The sequence below is a fragment of the Pelobates fuscus genome, chromosome 4 (genome assembly GCF_036172605.1).
Source record: "Pelobates fuscus isolate aPelFus1 chromosome 4, aPelFus1.pri, whole genome shotgun sequence".
Taxonomy (NCBI): Eukaryota; Metazoa; Chordata; class Amphibia; order Anura; family Pelobatidae; genus Pelobates; species Pelobates fuscus.
In genome coordinates, this window is record NC_086320.1 from 202,334,501 (window position 1) to 202,354,873 (window position 20,373).

General features: G+C 43.3%; 1 protein-coding gene across 1 annotated transcript in view; it reads right to left on the minus strand.

Annotated features, from left to right (window-relative positions):
* Positions 1 to 18,789, minus strand: part of LPCAT1 (lysophosphatidylcholine acyltransferase 1) — a 143,962-nt gene extending 125,173 nt beyond the window's left edge. The window contains exon 1 of the mRNA XM_063451852.1: positions 17,908 to 18,789. Within this exon, the coding sequence (XP_063307922.1) occupies positions 17,908 to 18,039 (132 nt within the window). The 5' untranslated portion in view covers positions 18,040 to 18,789. The remainder of the gene's footprint in view (positions 1 to 17,907) is intronic.
* Positions 18,790 to 20,373: the final 1,584 nt, after the last annotated feature.

A 20,373-nucleotide genomic window follows, 5' to 3' on the forward strand; every position in this document is an offset into this window, starting at 1 on the left:
GCATTATCTACACACTACATCCCTGTCCCACACAAAGTTCCCTACACACACACACTGCATAATCTACACACTACATCCCTATCCCAAACCAAGTTCACTACACACACACACACACTGCATACTCTACACACTATATCCCTATGCCGCACCACGTTCCCTACTCACACTGCATAATCTACATACTATATCCCTATCCCACACCATGTTCCCTACACACACACACACCCTGCATAATCTACACACTATATCCCTATCCCACGTTCCCTACACACACACTCTGCATAATCTACACACTATATCCCTATCCCGCACCACGTTCCCTACACACACACTGCATAATCTACATAATATATTCCTATCCCGCAGCACGTTCCCTACACACACACACTGCATAATCTACATAATATATCCCTATCCCGCACCACGTTCCCTACACACACTGCATAATCTACAAACTATATCCCTATCCCACACCACGTTCCCTACACACACACACACACTGCATAATCTACACACTATTTCCCTATCCCAAACCAAGTTCACTACACACACACACACTGCATACTCTACACACTATATCCCTATCCCGCACCACGTTCCCTACACACTATATCCCTATCCCGCACCATGTTCCCTACACACACACACACACCCTGCATAATCTACACACTATATCCCTAGCCCACGTTCCCTACACACACACAGCATAATCTACACACTAAATCCCTATCCCGCACCACGTTCCCTACACACACACACACAGCATAATCTACACACTATATCCCTATCCCACACCACGTTCCCTACACACACACACACACTATATCCCTATCCCACACCACGTTCCCTACACACACTGCATTATCTACACACTACATCCCTATCCCACACTGCATAATCTACACACTACATCCCTATCCCAAACCAAGTTCACTACACACACACACACTGCATACTCTACACACTATATCCCTATCCTGCACCACGTTCCCTACACACACTGCATAATCTACATACTATATCCCTATCCCACACCATGTTCCCTACACACACCCTGCATAATCTACACACTATATCCCTATCCCACGTTCCCTACACACACACACACACTTCATAATCTACATACTATATCCCTATCCCGCACCACGTTCCCTACACACACTGCATAATCTACAAACTATATCCCTATCCCACACCACGTTCCCTACACACACACACACACACACTGCATAATCTACACACTATTTCCCTATCCCACACCACGTTCCCTACACACAATATCCCTATCCCACACCACGTTCCCTAGACACTGCATAACCTACACACTATATCCTTATCCCACACCACGTTCCATAGACACTGCATAATCTACACACTATATCCCTATCCCACACCATGTTCCCTACACACACTCATCCCACACTACACAATGTTCCCTACACACTCTACACAACACCATGTTTTTTCACACACACACTACATCCCTATCCCACACCACATCATGTTCCTTACATAACCTACACGCTACATCCCTATCCCACACCACACCGTGTTCCCTACACACTACATCCCTCTCTCACACCACACTGTGTTCCCTACACACTACATCCCTATCCTGCACCACACCATGTTCCCAACGCACACTACATAACCTACGCACACACACTACATCCCTTTCCCACACCTCACTATATTCCATACACACAAACTACATCCTTACCCCACCTCACACTATGTTCCTTACACACATTGCATAACTATGTATTAAAGACCCAAACAATGGGGATCAGAGGGGGTCAATACTCTTATGCTCATCATATGACGAACCTGCCGACATGACTAACTTTAACGCTAAAATGTATAACCTGACCGTAACTCATATCTTGCATCTAACAACTAGCGTAACTATCTCTATAACAACTGTCTACTTTTAAACGTATGGCGCTCTAGTATTGTTTCACGCAACTTGTTGTCTAGTCTAGACTTAAAGGACCACTCTAGGCACCCAGACCACTTCAGCTTAATGAGGTGGTCTGGGTGCCAGGTCCTTCTAGGGTTAACCCATTTTTTCATAAACATAGCAGTTTCAGAGAAACTGCTATGTTTATGAATGGGTTAAGCCTTCCCCCTATGTCCTCTAGTGGCTGTCTCATTGACAGCCGCTAGAGGCGCTTGCGTGCTTCTCACTGTGATTTTCACAGTGAGAGCACGCCAGCGTCCATAGGAAAGCATTGTGAATGCTTTCCTATGTGACCGGCTGAATGCGCGCGCAGCTCTTGCCGCGCGTGCGCATTCAGCCGACGGGGAGGAGAAGAGGAGGATCGGAGGAGGAGAGTAGGAGGAGATCTCTCCGCCCAGCGCTGGAAAAAGGTAAGTTTTTACCCCTTTCCAGAGCCGGGCGGGAGGGGGTCCCTGAGGGTGGGTGCACCCTCAGGGCACTCTAGTGCCAGGAAAACGAGTATGCTTTCCTGGCACTAGAGTGGTCCTTTAACTGTATAACTTGAAGTACACGTAAAATACAACATTTGTGCATGTACCTTCACAGCCATATCACTGTTACCTCATGTATGAAACTGCACTGTTTGCCTCGCTGTTGTGGCGATACAAGCTTAACCTGTTCACTCTATGCGCAACAAAAATAAAAAATTTAAAAACAAAAAAAATATTTATTAAAGCGCTTTTTAAAAGGGGCGCTCTAGGCACTACAGTAAGACTGCCTTTTCTGTAACCAAGCAGGTCAATGGATATAAATGACCTCATGAGCTTGCCTCAGTATCCTAAATTACTATCAATAAAGACCTTCTTTAAATATGGTTTTGATATAAAAAAAAAAAAAAAAAAAAACAATTTAAAAAATTGTATTAGCACAACGGAAAATTAGATTAGGCAAACTATTTAGTCCCTGGACAAGGTTTTTTTTTTTTTTTTTTTTTTACTTTTTACAATTCAACACCTTTGAGATATGACACTCATCATGAGTTCAACCAAATATTATACTTAATTTTTTTTTTAACGTTTCAGTTTCTATTAAAGGAGTGCCAGGAGAGGGAACTCGTTTTCCTGGCACCATACTGTTATTAGGTGTGTGTCCCCGCCCCCTCCCTTGTGGTCCCCCTCCCGCTGGGCTGAAGGGGTTACAACCCCTCCAGCCACTTGCCTTAATCCAGTGTTGGGCTCCTTCGGCGCTGGTGACCTCTCCTCCCCCTGCCGACGTCCGCTCCGAATGCGCATGTGCGGCCAGAGCGTTGTGTGCATTGAAACCGCCCTTAGGAAACCATTACTCAATGCTTTCCTATGGGGATCTGAACTCACGCTGCGCAAGTTCAATGCGATTTTCAGACAGAATCGCGGAAGCGGCCTCTAGTGGCTACTAGGTAGACAGCCACTAGAGGCTGGATTAACGCTGTAGTGTAAACAGTTTCTCTGATACTGCTATGTTTTCAGCCGCAGAGTAAAAACTAGGGGGACCTGGCACACAGACCACTTATTTATTTATTTATTTATTTATTATTGCCATTTATATAGCGCCAACAGATTCCGTAGCGCTTTACAATATTATGAGAGGGGAATTTAACTATAAATAGGACAATTACAAATAAACTTACAGGAACAATAGGTTGAAGAGGACACTGCTCAAACGAGCTTACATTCTATAGGAGGTGGGGTGTAAAACACATTAGGACAGGAATTTACAATCAAATAAGGTGGGCTGCCCTTTAGGAGAGGGCAAGAGACAGGTATGTGAGGTAAGGGTTAGTCTTGGAGGCCATAAGCTTTCCTAAAGTTTTAAGGCACTTCTTAAAAGATGAAAGACTAGGGGAGAGTCTGATGGCGGTAGGCAGGCTATTCCATAGGAAGGGAGCCGCCCGTGAGAAGTCCTGCAAGCGCGAGTTGGCCGTACGAGTGCGGACAACGGACAGGAGGTGGTCACGGGCAGAGCGGAGAGACCGAGAAGGGACATACCTATGGATCTGTGAGGAGATATAAGAGGGGCTAGAAGTTGAGCTGAAGTGGTCTGGGTGCCTATAGTGATCCTTTAAGTATAATGTACTGCATACACATAACAGAAGCTAAGCAGAGTGCCCCAAGTCATGATTTAAACTGTTTCTCCAACCCTACTGGCATTATTATGTAGGGTCCCCCAATTAGGTTTTAACTCACCGCAATCCCATGCCAGGCAAACATCCCAGCACTGCTTGGCGGATCCCATCTGACGCCATGAAGGAGGTCCAATCAAAGGTTTATTTATGAGATGCCTTTAACCCCTTAAGGACACATGACATGTGTGACATGTCATGATTCCCTTTTATTCCAGAAGTTTGGTCCTTAAGGGGTTAATGTGAGGAATTAACTGGCACAGAGCACATGTGCAAGCTTGGAGCACGTACAGGGAGGAGGGAATGGGAAGGAGAGAGGGAGGAGAAAAAATAAATAAAAAATACGGCACATCCATACTTATACTACAATGACTACTTCAATAAGCAGAAGTGGTCATGATGGTTGGAGTAACCCTTTAAAAAAAATAAACACTCCACTGCCCAAATGAGCAAAATAAAATAAAAATTACACACACACGCACACACACAGAATTGGGGTCTACGTGCACATGTCTGGCGTCTGGAGGAGCTGGTCTGAGGTCTGTGTGGGAAGAAACAGGCATGCTCAAGTAGAGAGAAGTAGAGAGTGCCTGCCACTTCCTTTAGCTCAGGGGGAGCTAACAGAAGGAGGCTACAGCCTCCTGCTCCTGGGCTGTTTGACAGCCAGGGAGGTGTTCTTAAAGGATCACTATAGTGTCAGGAAAACAAAATCGGTTTTCCTGACACTATAGTACCCTGAGGGTGCCCCCACCCTCAGGGTCCCACTCCCGTGGTGCTAAAGGGGTTAAAACCCTCTTCAGTTACTCCCTCTATTCCACAGCCGGGCTCCCTTACCTCTCCTCCCCGTCTGACATCAGCGGAGCAGAATGCGCATGCACGGCAGTGATGCGCATGCCCGGCAGTGCCGCGCGCTCATTCAACGTGTCCATAGGAAAGCATTTCTCAATGCTTTCCTATGGACGCTCTGTGTGATGGATGCATAATATGCCTCCAGTGTCGCAGATGCGCCTCTAGTGGCTGTCCGGAAGACAGCCACTAGAGGCTGGCTTAACCCCAATTGTAAACATAGCAGTTTCTCTGGGTTAACCCAAATGGACCTGGCTCCCAGACCACTTCATTGAGCTGACTATAGTGTCCATTTAAGTTAATTTATAAAAAAGTGCTGCTTTCTCATAGAAAAACCATATAAATTGTGGTTAAACTAGGATACTGCTCACCCATAAAGCACTTAAGCAAGCTGAAGTGCTTTTGGGTATGAACTTGTACTTTAAAACAATTTTACATTTAGAACATGGTGACATGTCATTTTCGGCCATCTCAACCTTTTGGACATGTTGCACATACAAGGCTCATCTATAAACTACAATCTTTAAGTTTGGAATCAAATACTGTTGGAAAAAAAAACAAAAAAAAAAAACACGACGTAAATTACCTTATTGAATATTGAATGGTTATTCATACTCTTAGTAAAGATTGTTTTGAAACCTCAAAGCAGGGAAATAAGCAGATTTTTATTTCACCAGTTGCTAATCTAATTCAGCCATTCTTAGAGAACACATTCACGAACTTGTGTTTATTTATAGGAGTATTTTTATACCTCAATTACAGTATATAATAAGATTGCTATGGCAACCAGATGCGCCAAATGATTTACACTTCATGAACCCATGTTCTTGGAGAGAACTACTGTGGGATCTTATCTAAAAAAGAGGCAAATATAAATCCTTAGCTTTTGGTTTCTATTTCATGTTCCATTCAGGAAAATGGTAGACACATTGAATATCAAAAAGTTATAACATTTCTATGAAAAATAAACTAAATATAAAAAGGGAGGGGGAGGGGGGCGTTTCTAACAGTGACTATTAAAACTATGTCTATGATCATTTATTTTAGAAGCAATATCAAAATAATTTTTACGGTTGATGCAGAAGTGATTGAGTAGAGTGATTTACTACAGCATTAAACTAATATTCTGACACTACAAGCACCAAAACAACTTTAATCTTAACCCCTTAAGGACCAAACTTCTGGAATAAAAGGGAATCATGACATGTCACACATGTCATGTGTCCTTAAGGGGTTAATGGAATGGTTTTGGTGTATAGATAATTTACGTGCAGTCTTCCTGTCCAATTCTCTGCCATTTAGGAGTTAAATCACTTTACTTATAAAGCTCTAGTCACACCTTCTCTGCATGTGACCTACACATTTCCTGTAAACAGAGATCTAATATTTAAGCTTCCTTTATTGCACATGCCGTTTAATTTAAAATGTTTTACATCCTGCTCTGTTAATAGCTTGTTATAGCATAAGCCTCATATGTGTATGTCACATCTCGTTGAAAATTAAATGTATTTTCATGTAGGCTGTGTGAGTGACAGCCAGGAGAGGTATGACTAAGGGTGCATATACAAAGTGATTTAACTCCTGAATGGCAGGTAATATGACCAAGAGTAATGAGACTACAGGGGCATGATCTACACATACAACTGCTTCATTAAGCCAACATTGTTTTGGTGCTTAAAGTAGCTCTTTAAAACAATGCAAAAAGTACATTATGTATCAGTTTCACTAACATTTCCAAAGGTAATAAAAGCACTAAAAAGGCATTCAAAAATATATTTTTAAAAATGGGAAAAAACACTTGAATGAAAATGGTAATATTTTTCAAAACAAAAAAGTACAGAAAATATAGATATGCTGCTACACATTTTAGTACCTACACCCAAGGGAACAAAAGCTCCAGCACAACCCAAAATAGTCAAAATAAATGTAAAAAGTGGAGCGCAATACAAATCACAATACTTATGTAGATGACTCAGATACTTGTCATGAAGATCCTATGAACATGTAAAAAGAAAAAAATACAAATAGTGTAATCCTGTTACACCTCAAAACATATACTTGTCTGGGGGGCGGAGCCAACAGCCGAACTGACTGGTCGCATCTCAGGAGAGCTCCGAGATACAAGACAGCAAATTGAGCAAAACTCGACTAATTTACCCCACAAAACAGCTACAAACGTTGACCTGCCGTAGTAGAAGACCCACCAATGGGCAGGAAAAACAAAAAACCGAAAACCGACTTGCCCCGGCCGGGCACCAGCATAGGGGATCTGTGGCAGCGAGCACGTGGCACGCCACGGCCCGATTTGGATGCCTACATGGACGACTTCGCCGACTCTGACGAAGGACTCTCAGAGCCTGAGGAGGCATGCCCGCCTGCATTGCTTGGCCCGACACAACCTCAGGTGAAACCAGACGATACCCCGGTCACTAAAGCTGAAATGAGGGAGCTGTTGGCGGAGCTCCGCAGAAACATTCAGGTGGATATGGCCGAAATGAAAAGAGACATTCAGGGCCTAACTCACCGCATGAGTGCCGTGGAACAGGACTGTCGCACCCAATCGAGACATGTATCCACGCTCCAACAGGAGGTGAAAACGCTACACCTAACGCACCTGAGGCTGGAATGGAATCTGGCGACGCTGGAAGACTCGCGCCGAGCCCAAAACATAAAGGTCAGAGGGGTAGCGGAGACAGTCCCTGAGTCCGAACTCCCCCACTTTCTGCGGCGTCTGATTAACAATCTACTCCCGCCGAAGCAGGCCAAGGGGGTTGTACTGGACGGGGTGTTCAGGATCCCAAAGCCACCCACGGCACCTCAGGCGGCACCCAGGGACTTAATAGTAAAATTTCAAAAACGACAGGACAAGATGGCGGTAATGGCCGCTGCCAGAGGTCACACGCAGCTAGCCTTCGAAGACATGTCTCTCTCGCTCTTTGCTGATCTCTCCAGAGGGACTGCGGCCTGGCGCGCAACTTTAAGGCCTTTCACCGCCTTGCTCCGCGCACATACAGTAAAATACCAATGGCGCTCTACGCATAAGCTTCAGGTGACCCAGGGTGCACATACCTACCTCATTGCAGACCTACAGGAGGCGAAGTCTCATCTAGTCGCATTGGGCCTCCCACAGGACTCGCTACAGCAACCCCGCACTGCGCCCAGATCTCACGAGTGGAACCCGGCTACCGCAGAGACCTTTGTCCCCAGAGACACGGTTCGCGCTACACAGACAGTGGCCCCTGCCTGAGCTCTCTTGTAGGGTGCACCTGCAAGACATAACGCTGTTTTACTACCGTTCTCCAGTTTTGCCGTTATAGTTCGCACTTCTATATGGGCGGGACGAGTTGGTCACTATACAATTACCCGCTCACCATATTCAGGTATACCGACCCGCAGGACTATACAAGACTTCCATCTCGCCCCTTCCGCCTACTGGCCGACCGCTGTGCACTATGGCGGGAAGACCTGACCTGCATGCCACGGACCGGAGAGATGATCACTCGGAACGCTGACTGCTAGATGCACATAACGAGACTCTATGGGACTACTACCCCTGCACGGTGACCCCCTCACTCACAAAGGGCATTGCAATTGCACACTTACCGCAAGATAGTGGACACTGTCAGACCGAAGTGCATTGACTTTTTGGTTACGTCACTTTATTATTTTCTTGTTTGAATGTTTTAGTATTAACGGGGTAGTCCAGGACGCAGAGCCGTTCCTACCCGCAGATCCCACTTACCAATCCCCCACATTTCTCTCTGGGCAGAACACATGGCACACGATATTGATATTGTTTATCTAAGGCGCTGTCCAAAAACACAGAATTAGCCATAGGCAACACTGTAGGGGGAGAGGCTATTAACCCACGGCTGACTGACCCTGAGCTGCGTAGCTGCGCAGCTCTATAAATATTGCCACTACAACTCGGTAATTTTGTCGGCAGATGCCGAATAGGTCCTTACTAGTTTCGTGAGGTCAGACTCACTTCATCAGAGGCTGACATCTGTACGGAGTCTCTGTGTTTAAATAGCCAGCCAAATCTCTGCGGTTGTGTATTAACTCCTTGTGGTACGGATGAATATGAGTATATTTTTTTTTTTCTTTTCTTTTTTGCGTGGTATTCATGGTACAAATTAACAAACATCAATTGAAGTCAGAGATAATGATATTACAATTCAGAGTATCAATTAAAATAATGTAAGCATGATTTGACATACTATGGATAAAACAAAGTATTCCAATTGTTCCAATAATAAAGTAACCCTACAGAGTAGTAATATTAATACATTGGCACATATAAAAATAGAGTAAAATGGTACACGCGAAAAAAGTACATGATTGTAGAAGTACATGCATGTTTTTAAGATCCATGGGAGTTCGCAGCACTCTACAGGCCAGGACTAGGTACAGCCACAAATGGGCATTGGTTAATAGACAACAGAGTCTGTCTCGGCCATAGGCCTCCCTCCATGCTAGGCCGCACATAACAGCATTATAATTAGCCAGCCTAGCCTGATACTTACCACAGCTGGCCAAGCTGGCACACAGAGCAATTTTTTACGCTCCATTATCCTACTTTGCTTTAATTTCTTACCCACGTGACTTGAGTAATTTTTCTACACCACAGCCAGCTACAGTTGTAACGCAGGGAGCCCCATTTGGTCAAGCATGTATAGCTGCTGCCGAAGGCCATTGGCATAATATATCCAGTGTTAATCCGAGCTTGTTATACTATTTTTCTCTTAACAATGCTTAGCTCCTACCTAGCATATACCATGCTTCAAGCAATACGTTACTCTTCGTTACACTCGTAATCACTCAGATCTAACGCTCAAGCCCACAGTTAAGCTTGCTTTCTCATACCTATAAAATGAGCGATTTCATCATATGACATGACAAAGTATATTGATGTATGTTCATACTATGACTGCCACAGCTGTCATGGCATTTCAAGCCTATATGTCTATCGTTAACATGTTTCCTATCTTGATTATAAAAACAAAAAACTGTGCTATGTATTTCAATGCCATTCCTATGTTAATGTATGTTTACCTACTTGCTTGCACCAGCTACTGTGGCAGTGCAAACAGGATTGTTTACGCTATGCACAACAAAAATAAAGAATTTAAAAAAAAAAAAAAACATACTTGTCTAATAATAATAATAATAATAATAATCATAATAAGTGTTGCAAGGGTAATTATGATGCAAAGATGTAGGAATAAGTCAATACAATTTATTTCACATAGTTAAAAAAATGATATTAAATATATATATTTTATATACACACACACAGCGCAAAGTAGATAGTAAGTATAACTGCCTCTAACTGAAGATAGGTGGTGAGCATGTGAAAACTAAGAAGCCACTGTCAAAATTAATCTTTGCTTGCTTAAAAGCTTCAAAGATGTTCTGTGATTTGTGCTTTAATTTTTTTACATATATTCTTAACATATCAGTTTTAAAACTAAAGTTATAGAAACTTCTATGTACAACCACAAGTAGACCAAACAACACAATGTCCCATTATTCAAGCTCTAAGATTGAATTAAAAAAAAAACACTACATAACTTGAGCAGCCATTATGGCTATATGAGGGTCAAATGGATACAAATTTTGTTTTACAGTACACAGCTTGTCCATTTCATATTAAAAGTCAATCTTATGTTTTGTTGGTTTTCACTTACGTTTTACCTCAATTCCTTGCCTTGTGTACTGGGTCATTAGATTAAAAGAGGCACTATTTGCACCAACACAACATACGCTTATCTGACCAGCATTATGCGGATAATACTTATCTCAGTCATAATTATGTCCAGCATTCCAATTTGCTAATTGTACTGTAAATGGCATTGATTACATAACGAATTCTGGACGTTATTTCTACTTGAGGTGGAGATTAGCAGAGGAGAACTCAGTACCGAAGTTAAGCCTCCACCTCCACTTTATTAAAAAGGAGGGGCCATGAATCTGCCATAGAGGAGTGCAGGCAGGAGCTTCTAGATGCTAGTAAATTGCACAGAGCCAATGACATCACCAGCTTCTCCAAAAAATACATTACCTCTCACTGATTGGATCTCAGATACCAAACTAAAGCGAACTATGGTCAAAAGAGGAAATGACAGACAAGCAGCACAGCCGATATAAACAGACAAAATGGTTATTACATTAAAAAAAAAAAATGAATAGAGCAATTGTCCATTAAAATAAGAACACCACACTCACACATACACAAAATGGTAAGGGGGGAGCTGGGGAAGGGAGATTATCCCCCATATAGACCCTTTTAGGGATTCCCATTTTAGAGCCCCTGGCACATTTTAACTATTCTAGGATCAACAATAAAAGATAGTTTGTTTGTTTGCTTGCAGCAGGACCTCAACTTCCATTAGCAAAGGTTAAAATGAAGGTGCCCATTATAAAAGGTAGAAATATTTACCAAAAAGAGGAAAACAAAATATATTTAAGAACCGCCAACCTACCTTATGGTTCTCAAGATAGTGCCCCGTAACAGTTTCAAACATGGCCTTGAGTTACAGTTTTACAAAAGGGTTAGACCAATTCTAATTAAAATGTAAGGCAGTAGTCGTCTAAACCAGCGGTTCACAAACTGTGTGCCGCGCAATGTTTCCCCGTGGCTACATTACTACTGAACAGGGTGCTGCAGTCCTTTAAGCTGTCTGTGATGTCGGTTGGCTGGGAGGAAGTTAAAGCCTGTCACTCCCTCCCAGCATCCAGCAGGAAGGCAGCGCGGGAGGAGACAGCTACAGCGTAAAGGGAAAGGAGCTCCAGACCCCTCTCTCCCACCAGCAGCAGGACTCCAAGCCACCCTACTGGCACTTAAAGGACCACTATACTGCCAGTAAAACAAACTCGTTTTCCTGGCACAATAGTGTTAATAGGTGTCCCCCCCCACCCTCATGGACCCCCTCCCGCCGGGCTCTAGGGGGAGGAAGGGGTTAAAATCTTACCTTTATCAGCTGGTAGCACAGAGACAGGTTTGAGACACAGGCTCACTCGACACCCGGTAAATAGTAAGACCCCAAAGCTCATGCAAATAACCCCGAACACCGCACCTGCAGTTGCACGAATCTGAGATGCACAGGCAACCTCCCATACGACCAGCACGTCACTTAGCACCGCAGTGGGGAAGGTACACCTTAGGACGATAGATCCAAACTGGGAGTCAAATAAATCGGGTCCAACCGTAAATACAGCACTCCAAATAGCACAGTGCACCTAAGGGGTAACCCTCTAAGGCTACAAAAGAAGCTAGAAGAGCATCCCAGTGACAGCGTACCAAACACGGACAGCTAGAATCGCAGTCTAAATCAGTTAGAGTCCGAGGCGGCTATCGCCGCAAAGACCCGGGATTCCGACCTAGTTTTGTAAGAGCGCTATGTAACCGCAGGCTCTAGCCTCAACAGTTAGAGGGTCCAACAGAAAGAACCTACAGACGGGTCTATGTAGTGGCAGGAGCATAAACTTGTTTGCGCAATGTTGTTCATTCAGACTAAATATACTTTACCTGACTGACTAATGTTACATTATCTTTTGAAAAATCCAATAAATAAAGATTGTCAAAAAAAAAAATATCTTACCTTTCTCCATGTGTGTTTGTATAATATATGTCCGTGTGCTTCTCTGTCTGCGCAAATCTGTGGATGTGTGTTATGGTGTGGGCATGTATCAATGTTTGTGTGTGTACGTGTGGGAGTCTATATTAATTTGTGTGTATGTGTCGGTGTATTTCTGTGCATGAATATGTGTGTATGTGCATACATCCAAGCAGTCAAACACCAACACAACATACAAGCACACTTCTGCAATCAAACACAAATATTACATACAAACACACCCCTTCAAACAAAACACAAATGTACATCTGCATTTAAAAGTGAACATTCAGACACACCCCTGCATTAAAACACACAGTAACTATATACAAGCACCTCTTCAAACACCAACACTGTACATTACACTGTAGCGCCAATAAATGCCGCAGCGCTGTACAGATATACAACTTTGAAATTTTCACTTGGGGTGCCTTGGAAAAATACTGAAATATTACAGGTGCCTTCAACCTAAGAAGTTTGGGAACCACTGGTCTAAACAATTGAAACATTGTAATGGACAGCGAATGCTGCATATAATGTAGCCTCATCAAGAGATGCCATGCTCCCAAGCTGTGCAAGTTCCTTTTAAAAGCAATTAAAAAAAAAAAAAATTACAAAAAAAAAATTGGAATCATGCTTCAGCTCCTTAGAGAAAGTAAAAGTTTAATTAAAGGGACACTATAGTGTTGGGTCCAGCAGACTGGAACAAAGGTAAAATTGTACTATATTGCGGTTTGGCTAGATGATGTTGGTAACACTGTAGGGTCAGGAATACATGTTTGTGTACATGACCATAGCGTTCCTGTAAGAAAAGAGATCGCCCTTCACAAACCTGGAACAGGATACAAAAAGATAGCGAAGGCTTTGAATGTTTCTAGAGACACCGTTGGAAGCATAGTTCGCAAGTCAAAGTTGAAGGAACAGTGATTACATTACCTGCATGGGGCAGAAAAAGGAAGCTGTCAGTGGCTGCAACCAGATTTCTGAGCTGGCAGGTTGTGAAAAACACTCGTGCCCTGCAGCAAGACTTGGTGGCAACAGGCACTGAGCACAGTAGGCGTGTACTAAATGCAGAAGGTTTCCATGCCAGCAAAAGAATGTACACCACTACTGACCCGAAAGCAGAATATGCTTAATATAATATAAATAAGCTACAGACGTTTTGTGATTCTGTCCTACAGAGCAATGAAACAAAAAACTGGATATTTTAGGCCCGATGGATCAGCGGTATATCTTGAGGAAAAATAATTAAGCATACACTGAAAAGAACACTCTGCTTACAGTTAAGACAGTCCAACAAGACCTCAAATTTCACCAAGGCTTGGTGGCATTAAGTAAATGGACCAGTTCTTCCAAGTTTTAGTAATGTAAATGTCCAACATTTAACTGCCCTAAACTAGTTAAAACACTACAGCAAAGCCTCCTCCAGGATATGTCCAGTGACGCCTGTCTATGTGAAGTCTTGATTGCGGCCATCGATAGTACAGTAACCTCACATGTTAACTGGGAACACAGAATTAGAAGAGAAGTGTGTAGTCTATTTAATCTGAAGCTTTATGGCTGTAGAGACAGCCATAAATCTAAGCCTTGTTGTAATTCTCTAATCATTATTTGTGTTTATAAGCCTTCTCTGCTGGGATCTTCATCTTGGAATTTCCAACACTTTTCACAGAAATACTCACAAAACATTCCACTGCCTAGGTTAAAAAAAAACTCAGGAGAATAGCAGGGCACAATTTGGTACCTAAATCCTGGTACTTAGGGTGCGCACACCTTTATGCTCTGTAAAATGATACAAAACTAAAAAGAAGTGTGTGTGAGTATATATACACACACACCCACACCTTTTAAATTAATAAAATGACCATATAAAAGAAATGGGTTTTGATGAGGTTATTATAATTCCTGAGACAGGGATTGCTTACACAACACATCAGTTGTAAAACTACAAGTCCCATGATGCTTTGGCAGCCTAAAGGTTGACAACACTTCATTCAAGTTTTACAGCAGCTTTATTTTGATCATCCATCATTCTACCGCATTTCATAGTCCCGAATCTTCTTAAAAACTCTTAATGCACATTCACACTAAGCATTTACATCTGTTTCAGTGTCTGGTCGGAATACTTTTGTGTTAATTGTATTTTATTTTTTACTCATCACAATAAGCCACAATAATTGAAGCCTGCTGCCTTGCATGGCTGCATTACATATAAATAATAACATTACATAACTGAACACTACCAGCTGTGCCAATATCTCTTCCCTTATAGTTACATAATATATAACAATGGTATCCTACAAACCTGGGCCTAATAACTAAACAGTTAGAGGTGACAACTAAATTGCAAAATACAGACCAAAATAATCAAGCTAAACCACGTTTGATTTAAACTCTGCTATTGGTGGCTACATTTCATACATTGGTAGTCAACTATAATCAACTAACAGTTTAATGAATGAAACCCAAATCCATTGAAACTTTGTTTGAATGGAGGCATTTATAAATCTTAACTGATTAAGTCTGTGTGTTTACCAAAATCTAATTTAACAGATTAGTCCCCTGAAGCAAGAGATCCATAACGTGCAAACAGTTCCTATCGACACATTAATGGTTTTAATGTAACTCATATCCATTGAATATTGAAATATATCATTCACAGTGTGCAGGAATACCAGTGCACTTCAACGCATTCACAATTTTGTAGATTTCATATTAGTAATACCAGTTTGTTCTGCAACAAGTGATTGAAGGCAAGTATTGTATCCTAGAATATTGTATGGTATTTTACTGCACAGAGAGTATAAAAGACAATTAAAGGGACACTATAGTCAACCAGACCACTTCAGCTTAATGAAGTGGTCTGGGTGCCAGGTCCCTCAGGTTTTAACCCTTCAGATGCAAACATAGCAGTTTCAGAGAAACTGCTATGTTTACATTTGGGGTTAATCCAGCCTCTAGTGGCTGTCTTCCGGACAGCCACTAGAGGCGCATCTGCGACGCTGGAGGCCTATTATGCCTCCATCGCGCAGAGCGTCCATAGGAAAGCATTGAGAAATGCTTTCCTATGGACACTTTGAATGCGCGCGTGGCACTTGCCGCGAATGCGCATTCGGCTCCGCTGACGTCGGACGGGAAGGAGAGGTCACCAGCGCCGAGGGAGCCCGGCGCTGGAATAAGGTAAGCTGCTGAAGGGGTTTTAACCCCTTCAGCACCACGGGAGGGGGACCCTGAGGGTGGGGGTACACTCAGAGCACTTTAGTGTCAGGAAACCAGCTTTGTTTTCCCTGACACTATAGTGATCCTTTAAAGTGAAAGGAACTCGTCAAACCTTACATAAAAAGGAGGATAAATGGTTTCACCTATGTCCCCGACAGGCGACAATGGTCCTCATGTGGTCAGTGAAGACTTCCGCTTCTGCTGAACTGCAGAAACCATAAGTCGATCCAGCCAGCCATTCCTTGGCAGAAAGCATCATTTGACCGATAGTTCCATGATGCCGCATGAGGTGAGACTACAACTCTGGCAGCAAAGGGGGTAATCTCTGTATGTGCAGCATTTTAAAGCAAAATGCTACACATACAAAAACCATGGCCACTTCAAATCACTGAAGTGGTCATGGTGCTAGGAGTAATCCTTTAATGTATTATGCTGCGAGAAATATTGTTAAAATTATTTTACTATTATATGCTTGTGTTCAGATATTAATGCAATGCTGTAAGTTCTCATAACATTGTGTAGACACTTATTAAATCACGTGTGCAAACATTAGTATAGGACCGGATCCTACAGCCATATACAGGCATCTAGGGTCTGATAGTGTTTGAAAACTGACAAACTATGCTCTTCCCTGCGGCAGGGACCAGTTTTTCCTCATTCTTTTACATATACTTCATTAAAAAAAAAATCCTTTCACTTCTTGATGAATAGTTTTAAGGTGGTGTTTCCTTTAGTTATCTGGGCCAGAGATCAATAACTTCCAACACCTCAAGCTATTTTGAACAGCATCTCCCACAAAGCTCAGTCACTCTTAAGGCATCATGAGAGACATCTGAGGTGCATGGTAGTTAAATGTCACATCTGAGAGACTAGCTGGAATTTGGGCTACAGATGTGGGGGATGGTAGGCACACAAATAGGAAACCCCCCAGTGTGAAATCTCATAAGTTCAAAGTGGCTTTAACATTTTAGGCCTCAAAAGCCAAATTGTAAAACCCCTCCAAGTCAGCTGTGGTTTCAGTTCATCTATTGTGGCCTAAAATGTGAAATTCACAACAATCCTATCTTTAATGTGTAACCCTGCTATTCTATGTAATGAATGGTGGTGACTACACAGAAAGGAGGGATGATTCAGGGGGAACATAGCTCAGCAATTAGAGAGGATGTCTGCTGAGAGGACAGCAACAGATGCTGGGGCCCACCAGCTGGAGTGTCACATGTTTTAATGAGACAAATAAAATTATGTTACAGTGAGACCCGTGTTCTACCCTAGGCTCTGAACATGAATCTACAGAGGGAAGGAAAAAAGGTGAATGACATTCTAGTCAAACTGTTGCCGTAAGATTATATAAGACTTTGAAAAGCATGTTTCCTGTTTAATGCTGTGAAGTAATTGGTTCTTAACCCCTTCTGGGTTAACAAGATGTCAGGCCTTGGACGAATATGTGGGGTTTTTTCTAACGCTTATCATAAAGGAGTTACTGAAAGGGTCATTTTAGCGCATGAAGCTGTGAAATTAATTGGCTGCTATAGCTGTGCTTTTCCCTAGCTTGTGTGATGTGCAAATTATTTGGGCCACCAGGAAAAGGCTTTTTGTGTGCCAAAGATGTGCGTGAATGAATGCATGGAAAACATTGCTCAATGCCTTCTCGTGAATGGGGACAAAGCATCCTTCTTCACATCATACCCAACATTGCTGACATGTCCAATGAGGTTCTACAGCAGCTGAAGCCATCTCAGTTCCACATGCTTTTGTAGAGATCAATGTTATGTCACTTCAATACACAGTTCTATCAATACATGGAGGTAGTAAGACAAACCAATAACCGGATATGGGGAGCAAGTAAGGTCCATCTAGTTCCCTCTCTCAGATGTAAACATGGAAGAGATATAGACCCAGGAGGCCCCAGAATAAAAGAATGAAAGCAGGGAGATATGAGGGCTGGGGATGAGTGAAGTCAGTCTGCACAGAGTATGGCTAGCAGCTAATGAGTGCTACTTGTCAAGTGTCAGCACAGACTACTTTGCCCATGCAGTTGTGATGTGCTGATGAGCAGCAGACAGTTCCAGGAGAGCTAGAGCTCCATGTTGGTTTTGCAGGCACACAGACACACACAGAGGACCTACTTTGGCTTTCTGCAGTGGGGTGAAGCGCAGGTCATGCACAAAGGGGTTCCTGACCGGCCGTGCTAGCTCCTGCTCCTGGCCAGTTCCCGCTCCCAAATCCGGGGGGCCAAAGCGCCTGTTCATCAGCCTCATGGTACTCAATGTAGGTGCAAGGCAGAGAGAGGTGGACAACAAGGGCTAAGGGGGAGGGGGAGTTAAAAAAAAATGCAGCAGTCAATCAATGAAGGGAGAGGGGGAAAAAAATCCAAAATCCAAGTAAAACCCAAGCAGTGTTTGCAAATTAGGAGACAAATAGGCAGCGACTGGGGTTACAGAAGTTCACCAAATAGCCCGAAAAGGGGATGTGGATGTTAGGCTATTTGGAAGGGAGGGGTGGTGGAAATGATGATGAAGCTGTAAAAATCCTAAGGCTTTCTGGAGGCAATGAAGATGCCCCCCTTTCTTCGTGTTCCTCCTTGGTTGAGGGGGGGGGGGCTGCAGAGAGAAACAATAATCCAGACTGGAGATGTAGCTATAGGGTAGAGGGGAGTGAATACTTAGTAGCGATTAGAAAAATGAGATCTGCTCTAGGGAAGGAGTAACACACATACGGAGGTGGGGGGGGGGAAGCAGGAGGAGGATCTGGGTATCTCAGGGGATCTGAAGCTCTCAGCAGCACAGGACACGTCTCTAGAGGTTCCAGAATGCAGGAGGAGGAGGCAATGTCTGGGGATGTCCTGCCTGTCTCCGCACCGTCTGCTCAACTCAGCTGGTGTCGGTGCTCAAAGGGTTGACCAGGAGGAAACTGTTAGATGATGCTCTTACCATCACAGATAGCCCTCCCCCTTTTTTCCCTCTCTCACTTCTCCCCTATGCTCGCTTCCTCCGGTAGCTGCTAGTAAGAGAGAGAAAGGGAGGGCGGAGACGCATGTTGGGGGTGGAGGCAAAAGACAAAAACCGGTTTCCAGAATCTAAGAGTCCAGTGGAAAATCTGGAGACCTGAAATGGAAAAATGAGCAAAAAAACAAACAAACCCATGCTCCTAAGGAAAAAGGCTTTACAAAAAGGAGTATCTGATCAATGTAGTATTTTACTCTAAATGCAGTCACTCACTATTAACAAACACAATATTGCAATATTTATATACAGGGCTATTCATTAAAGTCCGAATGGGGAAAAACCATCCCACTGCATACGGGGCCATTCGACCAGCAAATTGTGGACATTGTTGATGGAATTAACCAATGGCCAGACGTTGTAATTCAGGACCCAAACAGGGCTGGATTTCAGTTGCTTCAATAGTCACCAGATGGCTAAAATCATCCGGGCCATATGCAGAAAATCAAGGCTTGGAAAATTCAGATTTAAAAAGAGCCAAACTATTTGCCTGCAGGTAGCACTAGTAGCCATTAGACAAATACTTAAAGGGACACTCCAGGCACCCAGACCACTTCTGCCCATTGGAGTGGTCTGGATGCCAACTCCCACTACCCTTAACCCTGCAACTGTAAATATTGCAGTTTTCATAAACTGCAATATTTACCTTGAAGGGTTAAGACCACTTCTAGTGGCTGTCTACGTTATAAAAGTGTGTTATAACGTCGCTGGACGTCCTCACGCTATGTGAGGACCTCCAGTGTCGCTAAAATCCCCATAGGAAAGCATTATTCAATGCTTTCCTATGGGGAGGTCTAGAGCGCGGCATTGCCGGGCCTGCGCATTAGGTCTGCCGCCGGCCGCGCATGCTCAATAGGTCTCCCCTGCCAGATGACTTCGGCAGGAGAGGAGTGTGGGTGGACCTTGACCCAGCGCCGAGGGACATCGGCACTGGAGACAGGTGAGTCACTGAAGGGTTTGTAACCTCTTCAGCAACATGGGATGGGGGGTGGGAGGGAGAGGGGACCAGCAGTGGAGTGTCCCTTTAAAAACCCTCGGCAGCACAAGAGTTAATTATGTGATAGCTGGCCAGCCAACTACATTAAAAAAGTTTTAAAAATATATAATAAAAAAAAAAATCCTATAATAATCCTATAATAAGAACCCATATTACTATAATGGATTATTTTAGTTCCATATGCCACAATCTGCCACTAGGAAGGTGGGAACATATCAACTGAACACATTGCTGACCAGTCTCTAGAAAAGGCCACATCCCATGGGTTGGCTCCTGAGAAATAAGGGGGGGGGGGGGACATAGTCCACCCCAATTCCCCCACCTGGAAGTTTAACCCCTTAAGGACTGAGCCAAATGTACACGTTGTGATCAAAACAAAACGTAAACAAAAACTTGAATTTGCGCTATGTCTGTTCAGGCGTAATTCGCATCGTTCATATTATGTGCACCCACACTTATTATATATCATTTTATTCAGGGGAAACAGGGCTTTCATTTAGCATCAAATATTTAGGTATGAAATATAATTTAACCCGTTAACGCCGTTACGGCGTCCCATGCCGTCCCGCATTTAGTGGGCTTTAAAGCCGTTG